This window comes from Tinamus guttatus, unplaced genomic scaffold (genome assembly GCF_059628265.1).
Source record: "Tinamus guttatus ecotype Peru unplaced genomic scaffold, ASM5962826v1 Tinamus_guttatus_pri_ptg000389l, whole genome shotgun sequence".
In the NCBI taxonomy this organism is placed as follows: Eukaryota; Metazoa; Chordata; class Aves; order Tinamiformes; family Tinamidae; genus Tinamus; species Tinamus guttatus.
In genome coordinates, this window is record NW_028288923.1 from 8,235,617 (window position 1) to 8,253,974 (window position 18,358).

At 39.4% G+C, this 18,358-nt stretch overlaps 1 protein-coding gene across 2 annotated transcripts; it reads left to right on the top strand.

Moving 5' to 3' along the window:
• The first annotated feature begins 1,898 nt into the window (after positions 1-1,898).
• On the top strand, positions 1,899-17,837 carry PLA2G15 (phospholipase A2 group XV). Of its 2 annotated transcripts, none has more exons than XM_010221692.2 (6): positions 1,899-2,040; positions 9,848-10,004; positions 12,029-12,147; positions 13,744-13,842; positions 14,096-14,320; positions 17,051-17,837. In XM_010221692.2, the coding sequence occupies exons 1-6, from the start codon at positions 1,899-1,901 to the stop codon at positions 17,560-17,562; spliced, it is 1,254 nt and encodes a 417-aa protein (XP_010219994.2). In that variant the 3' UTR covers positions 17,563-17,837. The 2 variants fall into 2 exon arrangements, with proteins under 2 accessions (XP_010219994.2, XP_088387033.1); XM_088530907.1 differs by lacking the exon at positions 1,899-2,040 and adding an exon at positions 4,176-4,221.
• The last annotated feature ends 521 nt before the right edge of the window (positions 17,838-18,358 follow it).

Here is an 18,358-nt window from a genome sequence, read left to right on the forward strand (position 1 = left end):
TCATGTGAGGACATACACAAGTAAAAAATGGGCAGCTGTGAGCTTCGACTATACCAACTTCCCTTCTCATTTCAAACAGGTTTTAATATGAAACATGTGAAAAAAGCTTCATGTAGTATGTAGCTTTTATAACACTATACTTATTGGCATCTTAAGCAGCGATTTGGTAACAGAAATATTAGGATAGGTCTGAATTAAGTGAAGAAATGCCTGTGTGTAGTATCACGAGAAGCAGCAATAGAGCAAGTATTATGAAAATGGCATGCATCTGATAACCAAAGACAATCAATCCAGCAATCAAACTGGTAACCACCAAGGAATGTGGTGTTTATACTATGACCAAAGGCCCATGCTCTGATGTGCCTATTGCAGAAATGACTGCTCAGCATATGCACTGCCCTCTGATAACAGGAAAAAGGGAAAGGGTTACTGTAAATTGCATGTGCTGCTGCTCTTTTTGTTGGCTCTGCAGGAAGAAAGGCTGTATTTGCAAAAATACTTTCAAAGGAAGGTACAAAGTAGTCAGTGAGCTTGCCTAAAATTTACAGAGGGTGAATTAAATAAGATTGAGGAAAAAAAAATCACTGAACTACTGTACTCCTAAGTGGTATAAAAGTCAATCCCAAATCCATTTTGTCAGGTGACAAAATGCCACTTGACAGCTGGCATCTCCTTACCTCATGTTGCAATGCAAGTGATTCTGGCCTGCTTGGACATATGCATTTGGCGCTTTTGAGTACAGGAGTATGAGAGAATGAGTGTGAATGACTGAAATTGTTTTTCTTTAATTACTGTCTTCCCCTTTCATAATGTCTTTCCCTCTATTTTAGATCATTTAATTTCTACACCAGGACCAATGTTGCCAGTTTAGCAGTCAGTCATACTTGCACACCCTGTAGTTTTAATAGAAGGTAATTTAAAGTTAGCACTCATGTAGTGACTAAGCACTTGTCTTTAGGGTTGTGACATGTTGTCACCTTTCCACTTACTGTAAATATAAGAGGCGGGGCAACTGTCTCAACAAAGGCAATTCTGGGTGTAGGCTTAGACTTCTTGAGAGACTTGTTACGTTGCTGTCCTATTTCAGGAGGAGGAAGGACATGTCTTCTTCCTTCCACGCCAGGTCCGTTACACTTTCTGAAGTCTTGTCAAGAAGCTCTGTGTCTATTTTTCCAGTCCCTGCCTTCCTGCACAGAACATGTTGATACGTGTTTCTGCATGAAAGACAGATGTTGCTCACACCTGAATTTGCTGAGGTGCAAGAACATGCTCAGTTTTATACCCTAAAGCGTAGGTAGCTGGCTGGGTGAGAAGTGTTCTTCTGCTTCTAGTCGTCCCCCACTCTGCAGCGGTGCCAAGCGCTGCTCTGCTCACTTCGCTGCTTCTGCAGGTGTGTGTACCCTTCGGAGCCACACACCTACCAAAGGACGTGCGCTCCATGCTGAGCAGCAACCTCTGCCAACTGCTATTGCCAAATCAGGATTGCTGCTGTCCCTCTGCTTTTAAGAGCCTGTAATTACAAGCCTGTTCCTGCTCTGTATATGAAGGTCTAATGGTTTCTTTTCTAACGATTGCCAAACGCCACCCTCGATGATACCATGTAGTAATTAGTGCCCAGATTAGCGAGGCACTGCTTGGAAAGCCCTTTAATTGGGGTGCCCGGAACTTGGCGTTGCGTTTTCAGCCGGAGGCCTCGCAGGGCGCGAGGCGAGACGGCCGTTAACGGCCGCCCCTCAGCGCGCGCGGCCGCTCGGCCTGCGACTGAGCGCGCCTGGGCGGGCCGGGCCGCGGCGGGGCGGGCCGCGCCGAGGCGGCGCTTTTGTGGCCGGGCCGGCGCGGGTGGCGGCGCCCAGAGCGGCGGCTCCTGCGCGGGCGCCTCGGCGGCTCCTGCGCGGGCCATGGTGCCGCCAGCCGGCGCGAGGCGAGCCCCGCGCCCGGCGCCGAGCGCCCTGCTCGGCCGCCTGCTGCTCGCGCTGCTGCTGCTGGCGCCCTGCGGCTGCCTGCCCCGCGGCCGGCCCGCGGCGCCGCCCGTCGTGCTGGGTAAGAGCCCCCGGCGGGGGACACCGAGCAGCGGCCGCTGGGAGCCGCGTCCCCGCGTGTCCCGGGCCGGGTGGGAGCGGGTGCGAAAGGCGAAGGATGCGGTTTTGCGTTAGCTAAACTGCCGCAAAGCGCAGGTGTGCAGCGAGCCGCGTTCACTTGTCAATGTACAATAACTTACGGCAAACGTGTGCAATGCACACCAGTTAAAAATTTACATGCTTTTTGTGTTTGTTGGTAAGAAAGAAGAAAGTGAATACGCGTTGTTTGCATAACTTGCTTACAGAAATAGTAATTCTGAACCATTTCTACTGTGTTTATCAAATGCATTTAGTGGTAGTGCTGATGATCCTGTGACTCTTTCCAGTATGTTATGTGCTCTTGCTGTGCAAATAATGTTGATGCCAAGGGGAGAAAGGGTGAGGATTTTCTTTTTAAAAGAAGGGAGGGATGCTAGCGAAGGAATAACCAGCAGGCTGTTCAGATTAAGCTCCATTCAGATATAATAGTTTGGACTCTGCTGCTGGCCTTATTAATTACTTCTATTAGAAGCTCCTGACAGAATAGGGCAAACTTTAAACAAGAGACTTTAAAGAGACTGTGTATCCGCCAGGCCACAGTGTACAAGTTCACTGTTCTTAACAGATATACGATCTAAACATCTGAGAGGATGTGAATTTGGCAAAAGAAACTGCCAAAGAAGGTCATAAAGGGCTGGACGTGCAGCGCAACTAAGATGTATGGTTGTCAGTTCAGCCTCTGTGGGTTAGCAGACTGTTTTTATTCCATCTCCCCGTAACAGCAGGTTTCACCAAGAAGTGGTTGGTGCTGAGTCCAGCACAAGCTTCTTTGCTGCAAAGGTGCTGCTGCTTTAACTGCTGGTCCAATGTTCAACTCCAGCTATGAAGGAACTGAAGCAGCATAAAGGGAGCATGTATGTTCCCTATGGATGATTTAAAAAGCATGGTTAATTTATGCCTTATTTTTCTATGAGACATTTCAGTGTATGCTGTGAGGCTGAGCACAGTCGGTGGTTATAGCCACAGATCTTTCACTATTAAAATGAATTTTCAGCAACCCATAACTTGCGTATGTTGCTGTCCTGTTAGCTCCTGCAATTTTCATTTGTTGTCTTCTGCTGCACAGTCCTGACTTGTCCAGAAAGTGAAGGTTGCATCTTTACCTCCACCTTCATAAATGATTGTTCTATGTTCTGTGTGTTTGAGAAGGTTGGCCAGCTCTTAGACACTCTGCTGTAACTTACTGTTGTAAAATACCACGTTCTTCAGATCCAGAAGTGATTGTGTCTTTGTAAAAACACCTGCACCAGGAGCTTAGCTTCAATTAGACATGACAGAGCAAGTGAAGGTCAAACAAATAAAGGAAGGGAGAGTAAGGGGTGACTGTCGGTCACTCACTGGGGCTGTATGAAATGTTCTCATCTTAATTCTACTTAACTTCTCAAGGCCTTTTCACCTTTTTTTGTATATGTGACATGTTAAAGAAGTTTTTAAGGAATCCCTGCATGAAAAATTTCAGTGCATTTAGAAGAATCATTTAGGGAGGTATCATTTAGGGTATAAGTTTTGGCTTAACATAGAGGGTGCTTGGGAGAGGGAAGAAAAACAGGTGCTGTGCTGGAATCACAAATGCAGACAGAGGTTGGGAGGGTTATATGGGTTATAACAAGCCCAAGATCCAGGCAAAATGAGGATATAGAGCTGATGCTCTTGTTTTATCAGCCTGGTACCTCAGCCCTCATTTTCATTGTATATCCAATTTTAAATAAGTTCTTTTCTGTAGTAACTGTGCTTTCATGGCTAGTGTAGATGTTGTAACTTCTTTCTATTTTGGAGTTTCGTATTTTACCTTATGCAAGTTGGTAGTCTGAGCGAATGAAGAAGGAAGGAATGTTGTCCACATAATGATCACTTAAGAAATGTCTTATACCATGATAGTCACAAGGCCTGGAGTAACTTGTTTGCAAACCTTTCTTGTAATGACCTCACTTGCAGTTGCAACCTGTGCTTACCTATGTAATGGGAGGAAATGGAGCACTGGTTTGCAAATATAGGGCCTTGCTTAGAGACGGATAATTTTGTCCTGTTCCCCAGGTACTAACAAAAATATTCCTTTAGGAACCTCTCAAATCAGAGAACAGATGAGCTGCCTGAATGCAACCCTGTAAGTATTGGCCATAAATAGAGAGACTTTCTTCCTTTTCTTGTGGTGGCAACAGATCTCAAGTTTGTAGAGCCCCTCACAAGCTCCAAGTGAAATGTGGTTCCGTGATACAGCTAAGTCAATGTAAGCGTTCACTGCTTTGCTTGTGCCAGCTTTTTTTTTGGTCCACTAAAGCTGGAGGAAATTAACCCAATGAGGAATGAATAATTTTGTACTTGAATTAGTTTAATAGAGGATTTGGCCCAAGAAATGGGGACAGTGACACCATTCCATGTGAATTAGAAACTTGCTGAAATTGGTCTGTATCATCAAATAGAGCCTTAGTAGCAGGAGCTATTTTGTCTGCAGATCACGTTTGTACGTACCAAGGGAGTAACACATAAACATATAGAATACTTTGCTTTCACAAAAAAAAAAAAGTACTACAATTAGAATTTTCCCTAAGATTGAAATAGAAAAGCAGCAAAAGGTATTTACAGGGCAGTAGTGGAACTACAGTAAAACAAATATGAGGTAAAAGTCATAATTCTACTTCCAAAGTCCTGCTTGAAGTCTTGAAGGAGCAACTCCAAAACAATATTTTTACATTTTACTGGGTACTGTCTCTTGGATATCAAGTGCTTTAGAGGAAGAGGTATTAGTTAAGCTCCAGCATTGCTTTTCCTCTCACAAAATCTTTTAAGAGCTTCCTTTTAAGCCAGAATAATATATTCATAGAGGAAAATAACCTTTAAGAACCAGCATAATCTCCTGAATACCTTTCCTCCGCTGACAGTAGCTATAAAAAAAACTCATGCTGTGTGATTGCTTCCAGACAGCAGTTTTATGCTCATACTCGATTAAAATATTCTTGCACTGCTCTTATCAGTTTGATTATAAGTTCAAAACACTTGTGTCTTACAGTGCCTCAGTGGCAGTTCCTTGTGGCTGTTCTTTCTACTTCGTTTTCTCTAGTCACTACATATTTCCTGATGTCTTATCAATTTGGGGTACTGATAACCTGTCCTTATAAGATCACCAGTGGATTCACTGAACTCTTTACCTTTTAGAGCTGACTCAACACAATTACTATATCAATGTTCTGATACCTTCTGCAAACAATTTGTTAGGTACTTGGCTAAAGTTTTCTAGAAAGACACCTAAGTGACGTTTGTTAATAATTGATTTATATGCAAAAGAGGTTTTTCTGTGAATTCCTGCTGACTACTAATTGAGGGGTCTGTGTTTGTATGGTCAGTTAACTAGATGTCAGCAGTGATTTAACTGTTCATGCCTCATGTGATCTGAGGTATCTAGAAGTATCATGTGAGATCTTGTTTGCTTTCTTGTTCCTAATTTTAAACACGGGCCTTTTCTGTGGCAGGCGGTTGCTGAGTATATAAGCTGCTTTGAGACATCCTCCTTAGAGAATTCCGTAGCCAGAATTTCAAGTGAATTCCTGGAAAACTTTATTCATTGTCAAGGAAGACTGTTTTATAGAACAAAAAAGGAGATTGATAGTTGATGTATACCATCTGCTTTTCAGATAAATGTAGTTTTAAAAAAAAAAAACCCTTATTTTTTCAGTTATTACATTGAAACTATTTTCTTATTCTTCTTTTTTCCAAATGTTGTAATCTTAAAGGATCATTCCCCCCATTCATTGCTTTTGTTGATCTTCATTTCCTGAGAGGTATTAGCAGAAGTCACTTTTAAGGCTGCAAATTGCTTATTGTTTTCTTCTGGGGACTGTCAGTTGGTCATAAAGGCTGTAGTAGTAGAATGATGGGCAGGAGCGTCAAACTATTTTAAAGGTAGTTGTTATAATTTTCACATGTGGAAAAATCTGAAGTGTCTTTAAACATTCTAAAGAAATGTAAAATTGTGCTTTGCTTAAAGTTAAATCTTACAAAAGCAGCACTCAAGAGGAGATCTACTGGTTTTGTCAGGCCAGTTGATGAAAAAGCACTGAAAGATATTGAAATACTAGAACCAAATGGATCTGATTAATGTATCAAAATGGCTTGGAATGACAGTCTCTGTGGAAAGTAAGAATATTGTAAAGCCAATTAAATGATCAAATCTGACAGGAACACCTTTTTTTCCTACCCCACACAAAACTCCATTCTCTTTCCAAAAGTCTCAGTTTAGAAGTTGGTTCGTGCATTACACAACGGCAAATTAGTGGCTGGGGTCTGCTGGAGATCTTTGCTTGGAATGCTGATGTATTTTGTAAAAGTTGACTTGCCCTTTTTTTTTGTGAATTTATAAGGTAAGTTTGCAGGCTTTAAAAACCAGAACCTCTGTTCTGATGTTTCCAACAAAAAGGCTTAGAAACTCTGGATACTGGTAGCTAACAGAATGAAGAGCTAACTTGCATGTTATTTCACCTAGTAGGGTTTTCCATGTATAGTCTGAGAGCAAATAGAAATATTTTTTTCTGTCACTTTAAAGTTCCATCATAGAAAATTCAGGAAGCTATTGTTCTTTTCCAGCGGAATTAATATTCAATGCAATTTGCTGAGTATTTTTTTTCCAACCTGTTACTGATCAAAAACCCGCTAGATAGTTTCCCAGCCAAAATGTAAATCATTAACAGTTAGATTGTGTTGGGTTAGGATTGAAGATTCCTGCATGTTGTTTTTCATAATCTTAAACTCTTAATCTGAGAAATTTAATTTTACACATTTTGCTCATAGTTCATCATGACCCTTATTCAGTTTGCAGAATATACTTTTGCAAATATAATATGCGCTCTGGAGTTTCTGTGATATAAAAATGTTTTAGATGGCTCAGTAAACCTGCAGATCATCTTAATTCTTGCTTTATAAACAAACAGGGATTACACCTGCACATAAGAGTCTATTTTTAAACAGCTGTGTTGTATCTTGGAGAGGTGGAAGTTGTCCCTTAGCTTTTGCTTAGAATTTTATGAAATTACCACTTACTCATCTTTATTTTAATTAACCAATTTGTTCTTTATCACTCCTTGAAAAATCAGTATGCCTTTGCTCTGAATTTGACACAGGAACACAGCCTTTTTCCCTCAAAAAATGAGTTTGAAATATTTTCACTAAATTAAACTTGTAGTTTGTAAGATTATTCTGGTAATTCCAACTGAAAGTTTGTATGATTTACTGGTTTCAGTACTTTTGTCAATAAATGTAATTTTTTTTTCCTTTGAGTCACTTGGCTACTTTGGTTTGCATTGGGGTGGAAGACAAAATCAGCTTGTTTTGTCCTTAGCAGGTCTGCTACCGAAACTGGCCAGCCATGAGTGATATAAATAGAATTACATTCCGTTCTTTTTATAATGGAGAGCTCTGATAGAGCAGCCAGAAGAGGTATGAGGTTGTTAAACAAGCTGTTGCTTTACACTTCTATAAGCAGTAACTGAACAGCACTTTGCGAGGTTCCAAGACTGAACTCCAGTAAACTTTTTCCAGTGCATGATGCAATACCATAATCTCCCTTACTATGCTTTCCAGGACGTCAGAGACCTTGAAATATGACCTAAAATAAACTGTTTGGAGCTACTGGGTCTTTAAATGTTTTACTTAGGCTTTTAGTGTTTTTATTTCTGTAATATAATGAGAAAGTAGGGGTAGTCAATAAAGAAATCCTGGGATATCACCCTCTGTGGTGGGGCAATTATGATGAAGGGAGGGTGTAAAAGACTAACTGTCCCAGGCTCTATTTGCTCTAAAGTTGTGTCTTTCTTCAGTTCTGCCATAAATGCTTCTGTGAAAACATATGTGGCTTTCCAGTTAAGTTAGCTGTTCCAGTAAGAGACTGCAATGGCTTTAAGAAAGGAATACTGAGTATTGTGAAGCAGACTTACCTACTGTTCTCTCTTTTCTTCTCCATTCTTCATTTCTCATCCCGCCCTTCAATTTGCAAAACAAGCTTATGAAGTTCTTTTCTCAGCAATCCTTCAGGTGTTTTTTTCTCAGGGGTTATATCCTAAGATTTTTGTGGTGAAGAAACACATCTGGAGAAAGAACAGTACATGTTTACATGTCAGAAATGGCTTAAGTCTCTGTAAAGTGGAAGCTGATTGAGATTAAATGAAAAATGTTACTGAAAATGAAATGAAAAATTACATACTGAAGTATAAATCACTCTCTAAGCACTGCATAAGAAAATAGAATGAGAATTGCATGAGTGGGATATAGTTTTGCTGAGGGCAGTATCTTAGCCGTCACTAGAGGTTATCTTATATCAAAGTTGAAGAATGCTCAAAGCAAAAACAAAACAAAAACTGCAAACAGGAAATTGTAGGGCAAAAAATGGTTCATGCTGGTAGGACTGGTGTTTTGTAACTAACCTGCATCTGTAACTAACTTCGTTCTGTTTGTGAGCCTTGGGTGCTGCCGTGCACCTGAAGCCTTTGGCTCAGGCAGCGCTGGAGAGACTTCTTTGCTTTTCTGCTTCTTAATTAATTGGAGCACAGAGCTTGCTTTACTGACTGTATGTGGTGACATCCTTGAACGCAGCAGAAAGATTTTATTATTATTATTTTTTAATATTGCCCAGATTTGGGAGCAAGCTGGCTTGTATATACAAGCGGGCTCACTACTTGTGTTGGAGCTAGTGTTTAAAAGCAAAAGGAAAAAAATATTCAGCTGGAGATATGATCTGAAGTAAACTTGGCAATGAATGAAGTTAACTTGTACTATATTTTCAGTGAGAAGTATTCTCGAGTGTTCACCAAACTGAGATCAGGCCTATAGCTAAAAACTTGAAGATTAAAGTTTTGACATACAGACGGTGCAGTTGTACACATGCAAAAAAGCTGAGGTGAAAAAAGCTGAAAGCTGTCCAACTTAATTTTTTTTTCTAATGATAATGAGCTTTTTTTTTTTTTTCCTAATATGGAGAGATTTTTCAGTTACAGAGTTAGATTTGTCTCCCTTGTTTGTGGGAGGAAAAAAAACTGTTAAATGTTGCAAAACTTAGGGAGCTCTTTTACAAACTTATTGCTGAAAATAAGAGTATTTCTTCACTTTAGTTCTACTGTGGAAGGCTGCCTGTTCTCCAGTCTGTCTTTAAAATAAATAAATGACAATGAAGTTCCATGGAAGGAATAGTAGCAACAAGCATATACCCTTAGTAATAGTGCAAATACAAGACCCTTGACTCCATGTATTACTTAGGCAACGCAGGGGCAGGGAGAGTGCCAAGACCAAAACTGTTATTACCCCCAACCTGAATGCACAAGATACCAACCTACACTTGGATAACTGCAATCCAGCTAGATTTTGTGTAAAACTCCATAGTTTGTAGATAAGTCCTTCTGTTCTTTTTAAACATATCTATTCATTTGCAATCGTCTGAAGAAAAAAATCATTATTCGGAAAGATTCAGTTTATGCTTTAGAAGAGAGATAACTCTGATAAGGTGTGAGCCAATCTGTTGTTGATGCTTGTGACCCAATGTGACCTGCTCCTCTGCAGTCTGCTCTTTAAAGGCACTGAAATGTTGCTCTCGCATTATTTATATGGTGCTTCCCCAGCTAATTGCATCTGAAAATCCATCAGGATATGAGGCTACAGGATTACACAATATTTAAACTTATAGAGTAACCTATAATTAAAAATTCGTAATGAATTTCAAGTTAATACATATCTACTTCAATCTCTTTCAGTTCCAGGGGACTTGGGCAATCAGTTAGAAGCCAAACTAGATAAGCCATCAGTAGTGCACTATCTGTGCTCGAAGAAGACAGACAGTTATTTTACGCTGTGGCTGAATTTAGAATTGCTTCTGCCTGTCATCATTGACTGCTGGATTGATAATATCAGGTAAGACCAGAAATACTGCCCTGGCACTTAGACTGTGATGCTTAGATCAGAATGGCTACCTTAAACTTAACTTTCTTTTTGCAATTCAAGAACAATGAGAGAAATCACACAGAGCTCTTAGAGGCAGAGGCAATGTTAACAAAACAAAACACAGTTTAAGAGCTATTTTTTTTTATTTTAATTCTCCCTCAATAATAAAAACTACAATAACTTTTCTATAGTGTGTAAAGTTTAGTGGTGCCTCCTCACAACTCCGTTTTTGCCTCTAAGGTTAGACAGAATCCTGTGGCTTTTTTTTATGACTCTCCGAATGATGACTTTGAACATCCAAGGAAAGCAAAATTAAAATATTAATGGCTTCTATGAGTTTGGTCATCTATACTAAGCAACTGATATTTTGAATACCTGGACCATCTTTGTGTTGCTAGTGCATGAACATGTTCGAACACCGTGCAAATGTGTATGTATCAGCACATAAATTGTAATGGGTATCTTGGTAGACAAGGACTGCGTGTAATCACCTGAATGTTACTTTTATTGTTGTAGCTAGAACTGATAAGCAGCAGGGCTCACTATAGGTCTTGGGTAGCCTGCTTAGCAGTACTAAATGTAACTTAGAGCATATATTTATTTAATAAAGATCTCAGTAGTACAGATTGACCTAAATGTTGCAGTTCCCTCCAAACCCAAGCTTTTCCAACAAATGGCCGTTCTTCCACAGTGGGGAATAGGACGTAAGTGAACTTCACCACCGTTGCTCATTTCCATTTTGAACTTCATGTTGCTTCCAAGTAATTTTTGATCCTAGTTTTCTCTTAAGTAATGCTACATTTTCTGAAAATCTCTGCCTGTAATGATAAGCATGTAGGCCCAAGTGTATTTTGTAATGTAAATAGAACACCACAGGGAGGTGTCATTATGGCTATTGTTGTTTTTAATTTTTTTTCCATGAAAGCTTTTAGATTTACTGATTTTTCCACACTAGGCAATCTCTCTCAAAGATAATACTTTATAGCTGTTTTTCCTAATAGCATTATATGTATACAGTAAATATACTCTGTATAGTTCATTAGTAGCATCTTAGTGCTTTTTGCTGAGCAATTAAAGAAAAGTCTTCAATGGAGTAAATCAACTAAGAAAAAAACATGAGCAGTAGTTGAAGCTCTGAAATTTTTGAGTCACTGGAAAACAGAGAGTCTTAAATTAGATGCTAGAAGGTCTGCAGGTTTTTGCGGTGGCAGTGTTTTCTATTTTGTATCTTTGGCAGGGCCTCTGCTTTAGTTCTGTCTTGTTCTTTGCCTCACAGGTTAAGGGAGATTTCTGGTGCACGAAGTGTGAATATCGGTAAAGATTGTGACACTTCAGCTGGGGTGGAGGCTGGCACTCCAGAAAGTGCAGTTGTACTGATATGGTGTTTATAAAGACACAAAAAAATCCCCCCAGGTTCTTTGTATCATAAATAGTTTTTAAAAATATGTACAAAACACTTCATGCCTGTGTGGGGTTTCTTTAGGTACCTAATGTTAATAGTTAAAAAATATGAAGTGCTCCGTTAGATGTGATTTTCTAGCTAGATAAAAATACTTCATTAGTGTTCAGAGGAATTTTACTGATATCTAACTTTACAGTTATTTTATCTGCTCCTGCCACTCCTTCATTCTTGAGTTCTTGGCAAGTTTTCTCAATTTTATGCTTGACTTGAAATGAAATGATGTAGAACTGTATGAAGCTGCACAAAGCAGTTTTATCTTTTTAAAGCTGAAGTCCAGCCACTCTTCTGTATACTCATTTTTACAGAGAAAACAAGTCTTAGATTTTGTGTGGACAGAATAAAACTAGAATACTTGTTTGCACCTTATAACCACTTAGCTCCTAGAGTACTCTTGTCGTGTCTGCCTCTTTTCTCCCCTGCCAGGTAATAGCTCTCAAGAGTCTTGTTAGTGCACTTGGAGAATGTGAGACCTGTTTTAGTTGAGAGCTGTCATGTGCTGATATGTCATGATTTGTATCTCTATCCCCCTCAGGCTCGTGTATAATCGAACAAGCAAGATTACAGAGCCACCAGATGGAGTGGATATCAGAGTTCCAGGCTTTGGACAGACATTTTCCTTGGAATTCCTTGACCCAAGCAAAAGGAGTGTTGGTACGTACAGGCTGTGCTCTAGATGGTTGGTTGTTTTAGGCTTTTCTTGTGTGTCTTTCTAAAACAAGCTACTGAAATTAGATTTCAAATTACAGATCTGTTAGAAGAACAGCTACAGTATTTCTTTCAAAGTAGGATAGCGCATGATTCCACTTGGCTTATAAGTGCTTGTGTTATAGACTGTAATTTGGTTTGTCATTTGGCCTGACAGATTGACCCAGGAAGACTTTCTACTACTGAGTCTTATGCCAAATTGAAGTTTTCTGGATAAAACTTTAGTAGGCCTCTTGATAATACTTTTGAAAAATGAAATAGAATGGAAAAATGACTAAAGATGCATTATATTTGGAAAATCAGAAACAAAATTAAAAGTGTTGTTTTGGCTTTGTCTCCAGTAAGGACTTTCCAGGCTGAGGTAATGGGCTTGGGCGATACAGTGCCACGATCTGTAACTGCCTCTCTTATCTGTGTCAGAATAATTACATGCTTACATTTGCACTTTAAAAGACTTCTACGTTAATTGAGTTTGATTGCAGGGTGTTTTTTGCTGGGATGGAGGGTGTGTTTTGTCTTTTTGGTAGAACTCTTCTTTCGGGAAACGATGACTCTGGCAGACTGTTGTGAGGAGCTGTAAACTGTGGATGAGGACTTAAGCCATTTAACAGCAGCGCACCAAGCTTCACTGTAGCTAGGGCCATCTTCCACTGCAAGGATTTTTGGCTTTCTTTTTCTAGGGAGTAATCCCTAAAGATGCAGTAATGATGCCCTTCATGATCTTAGAACTAGATAACTTCTACAACTATAAAGTTAAATAAAATAAAAATAATCATGTGCTGTTAAAGATACCTTATTATGTTTAACAACATAATTAAAAATGCAAATACATCTGAGATATTCAGTAGGCTTGTTCGATCTTTTGTCTTCCCGAAATGCTACCAACTGCATTTAACAGTGGTGATACTCGAATCCCACATTTCAAACCTTGTAATGCATTGCTAGCATCTCAACACAAATGCTTGCAATCAGCCTGCAAATACTTCCCTTTGCCATTAAAACATTATGGTCATTCACTTAAGTTTCGATCCACTAAATGATGGATACAGAAATAGTTTCGCAGTGGTTTCCAGAGCTTTGCCCTAGGATACACTGCAAGCATTTTTTTTCCAAGCTGGTGAACTCCAGCTTACCGTTTATTGTGTCCTGCTACAAGTTAACTGGCAGGGAACAAAAGCCAGAATTCCTATGGAGGAATTCCTTGGCTTAGTTTGGTTCAAGAGTCAGACAAAGTTTTGCTAAGGAAAATGTATCCCTTCTGTGTATACTGCATTTGCTGTCATTTGATAAATTGTCCAAGCTGAAACAAGTTTTAATAACAGTAACCATTTGCTTTGGGAGAAAAGCAAACATATTTGTTTTGCCTAATGTGCAGCTTCCCATATTGTCAGAGATTCTTAGATTACACTTAATGCCTGTATATGTGGAATTGAGGTAATGCAACCTGAACTTAATCGTTTTGCCATCATTAGCCTGTCTGATGGACGCCTCTCATGCTAATCTTTTTACTTCCTCTGTTTCTCTCCCATCTGATGTCTCCAGGCAGTTACTTCTACATGCTGGTGCAGAGTTTAGTAGACTGGGGCTACAAGCGGGATGAAGATGTAAGAGGAGCACCTTATGACTGGCGAAAAGCACCAAGTAATTTGCTTTTTTTTTTTTTTTTTTTTCCTTCCTTTGGGGATGGGGGGGCAGAGTCTTAAAATTCATATTTAAGATGTGAAGAATTGGAGTAATGTTTGTACCTATGCTTATGTAAGTTTAAGAGGAATAGGAAAAAGTTTGGAATGTGTTGCCTGATATAAGCCTGTTTGCATTGAATAGTTTTTTTTGAAAAAGAGAAAGCAAATAATGCCTTTGATAAGGTTTTGAAAACTCTATGTGTTTATTTTAGATGAGAATGGACACTATTTTGTGGCCCTTCGCAAGATGATAGAATCAATGTATGAACAGTATGGAAGTCCTATTGTCTTAATTGCCCACAGCATGGGGAATATGTACACCCTCTACTTCCTCAACCATCAATCGCAGGAGTGGAAAGACAAGTACATCAAGGACTACGTGTCATTGGGTGCTCCCTGGGGAGGAGTTGCTAAAACCCTCCGTGTCCTGGCTTCAGGTAGGTAACCTACGGATTTGCATTCGAGCCTCTTAGGAGTAGAGGAGAATAACTGGACTGTTAACTGTGACTGGAAGACGAGAATTTGAGATATTAAAAAATACATATATTTATATCTTCCTAAGTTAGAGCAACTTGGCATTTCAAGCCCTGTGACCAGACTGTCATTCTTTCTGCACATGGGAGTGGACTGTTTTTACATCCCTTAACCAGGAGCCGTCTCCCCTCTTCTGACTCACAACCTCACTGCAGCAGCTTGTGGTGTCACCTGCTGTTTGGCCTAGTGGCTTCCTTTTCTGTCACTTCTGCTGTCAGAGTGCTCTCAGTTCTGTGTTGCACAGCTGACGGACTCCAGCACACTCACCAGTTCCCTTTCATTAAAGAACACAGGGCAGTTTGAGGTGAACATTAAAGGAAACTTGTAGCCAAGGTGGTTAAGTGCTGGTGGCGTCAGAACTCGGCAGCCGAGGAAAGTGAATCTCTGAGATTTTGGCTTAGTGTATCAGATATACCTGACTCTAACAGTTAAAATAAAGAAGCGTAATGTATTTCATTTAGTAATTGTTAACAACTGATAGAAAAAGTTCACTTACAACATTAGGAGGTACTGGGATTATTTCATGGCAGAGTGGCAGAGCAGCAAGTTATTTTGTGCTTTGCTATTTAATACATAATGCCTCTGCTTTTTTTTTTTTTTTTTTTTTTTTTTTTCATTTGCTTCTAATTTGCTAGCTTTGGATATCATTATTTTCTTCCCAAGCAAAGCTGACATGAAAAGAATTGGATTTCATCGAAATGCAGAACGCATAACCAAGAGCCAGCCAAGTAGGACAGATCGAAAGAATCCTTTGCTTAACAAAGGCATTTGCATCTGAATAGGAAGGCACGATTTGGAGTTACTAATTAGAAAACTTAAATTGGTTATTTGTATTGAATTTTATTTTTTTATTCATCTGTAAAGGCTCTATAAAAATCCATTTCCCTTTTCCCACAGGCTTCATCTGACCAGTTTACATGCTACAGAAATGGCAGGAAATGAGCAATTTTAAAATTGCCTCTGTGAAGTGCCACATGACTGCACAGCATTCCATAGTCCCTGGCATTTCTGTTGGGTTAAATTTTCATTCTTCACAGCTTGTTTATCATTAATAATGGACCTCATCCAAAGTGGCTAGCTATACAAATGCATAATAAAGATAGCTAAATTTCTACTAGAATGGAGATATCTCTTAATCTGATTGACTGCTGTATTAAACACCATATTTTACAGCAGCATTAAGTATATCACAGGAGACTTAAACAGAACATAATATCTGAAGGCATGTATTTGTAGTAATATTGTGCTGTAAATATCTGTAATAAGTCAAAACCACCAGGCACTAACACTTGAATGGCAATTAGTCTGTCAAAACAAATATAAAAATAAAACTATCAGGTATTAGGATGCAGAAGTTTTGCTTCTGAGAAAAATGCTGCATTGCTCTGGGAAAGGCCATCTGTGAATAAATTCTGTGCTCCCATTACTATGTAAAATACATGAATTGCTAGGAACTCTGTGAAATCCACAGCTGCCTTACCAAAGTGGCAAACGAGACAGAATTCTTGTTCCTCCACCCCCCGTTTAAGAAGTTTTCTTTCTTTCTTAAATCAAGTCCCAAAGTCATATTGGGAACACTTCTATGTAGTCCTCTTAATGGCAATGAGGACAGCACTTGAGGATTTTGCTGAACCAACATTGCCACCTTATGGATTTTTGTTGTATATACAAGCTCAATGCTATCTCAAGAACACAGATTTCAGTTTCATTACTGCACTTTTTATGGTGTGATTGACCTAGAGGCATACATCCTATACTCAACTGGACTTAATACAGGCAAACTTGTTTCTAGGTTCAGCTGACAACATTAACATCACTCCTCAGTTCTTTTAGCATCATGATGATGAAAAGCAGGTCTTATCACATAGTCACTGGAAAAGTCAAATCAGATCTGTCTTGGACTTCTCATCTGCTTATCGGAAAAAGTAATTTCCTCTTAATTAATACATAACAGAGATACTGATTTGGCAGCTTCTAGTTTTGTAGAGAAAGGCAAAAGAATGAAGGCTCCAATCTGAAGAAAGCTGCCTACAGCTAGTAATTGAGTCGTGTGAGCTGCCAATAAATGTGGTGGGTTGTCTTGTTTCTTGATGGGTGCAAAAATCGGAGCCTTTTGAAAAGTGTCTTGGTCAAACACTAGCTCTGTGCTGAGTCTAAATGGGGAAATATAACAGGTTTGTGAGTGACTGTGGATCAGATAAGACAGTTGAAGGATTGGACATATCTAGGATTAGAAATATTATAAAATATACATTTTTTTCCATTTTTCCATTCTTAAGCATTTAGACTAAGTTTACAAATTGTATAAATAATGCCTAATAAAAGCAATCTTCTCAGCCACTCTAGAGAATATTTTGTGCTTTACAAAGGCTCATTTTGGAAAGGCAACAGTGTTCTTGATTTGTCATTCATTCATCTACATTTTATAATTTGTGTATTAACAGCAGTTTGTTCACAAAAGTTAAATACCAAGACAGAATCAATCAAGAAAAGAGTCTTCCCAAAATGTGCCTACAAGCAAAGAGAATGAGTGTTTTTTCTCTTGTATTCATTTTATTACTGTGAATGGCACTCATTGCTGTGGAGTGTATGACAAAGTGAAATATAGTGAAATTCCACCTTTTTTTCTGAAGGTGACAACAACAGAATCCCTGTCATCAGCTCGCTCAAGATTCGAGACCAGCAGAGATCAGCGGTTTCCACAAACTGGTTGCTCCCCTACAACTACACGTGGCCTCCAGATAAGGTCTTTGTAAGCACGCCTACAGCCAACTACACGCTCCGGGATTATCAGAAATTCTACAGGGACATCAGCTTTGAGGATGGCTGGCTCATGAGACAGGACACGGAGCCCCTGGTCTACCAGATGACACCTCCTGGCGTGCGCCTTCACTGCCTTTATGGTACTGGTGTAGAAACACCCGATTCCTTCCATTACGAGAGCTTTCCTGATAAAGAGCCCAAGATCCTGTACAGTGATGGGGATGGTACAGTCAACTTACAGAGTGCCTTGCAATGTCAAAAATGGGTGGACATGCAGAAGCAGGAGGTGGTGGTATTTGAGCTCTCAGGAAATGAGCATATTCAAATGCTTTCCAATGATACTACTATCACCTATGTGAAAAAGCTGCTTTTTAATTTGTGACACCCTGTGTTGACAGTCATTTTCGTTCACCTTTGATGCCTTTCCTTAAATTAGGGAAAATGCCTTTTGATCCCTTGATATTTAGGTAGCTGAATTATTTATTTGGTCTTTTTTTTTTTTTTTTTTTTTTCCTCTTCTGTGTTCAAGAAGTTGTTTGGTGACCTAAGTGATAATTTGTCTCAGACTTGTGTTCTTTATGAATTGTGGTATTTTCACATTATGAAAATTTGGTCAAATATATGTTTTGGTACCTCTGGTGTTGTATCCAGTATTCATACACAGCCTTTCATTTGGAAACTCTGCAACCCCTTGTACATATTATATGATTTTCTGCTGTATGGGCTTTGAAGGTTTAGCAGGGGGAGGGCTGGGAAGGATTGCAATTTCAGGTGCCCATGAAACAAGGGAGAAAAAAACCTAAGAATTTGGAAAGCAGAGTAAACGTAGCTTAGTTTGTAAGCGTGCAGATATACTAAGTGTCACAGGCAAAAGATTTGGCACCGTGTTACCTTTTTCACATCCAGTCTTCCAGTTGCTAGAGCTTTTGGGAAAGAGGAAAGATGTGTAAATTATTTGAGATATATATTATTAGGAATCTTTTTTTAAGAAAAAATAGTTTGCTCTTCAAATTCTAGAGTTTGATGATTTATAATCTATAGTGTAAAGACTGCTGACCTTGTGCTTAACTCCTCCATAGGGGAAGGAGTCTAAGCAGTAGAAGGCACTTGTAACAATCAGCAGCACTTCAGTCAAAACTAATAGAATCAAATACTGGCAAACCTTGCATACAGTGCAT

Coding starts and splice junctions, on each gene's coding strand:
- PLA2G15 (XM_010221692.2), top strand. CDS start 1,899: ATGGTGCCGCCAGCCGGCGCGAGGCGAGCCCCGCGCCCGGCGCCGAGC. Junction 12,148..13,743: donor CCCAAGCAAAAGGAGTGTTG/GTACGTACAGGC, acceptor TGATGTCTCCAG/GCAGTTACTTCTACATGCTG. Junction 14,321..17,050: donor CCTCCGTGTCCTGGCTTCAG/GTAGGTAACCTA, acceptor TTTTTTCTGAAG/GTGACAACAACAGAATCCCT.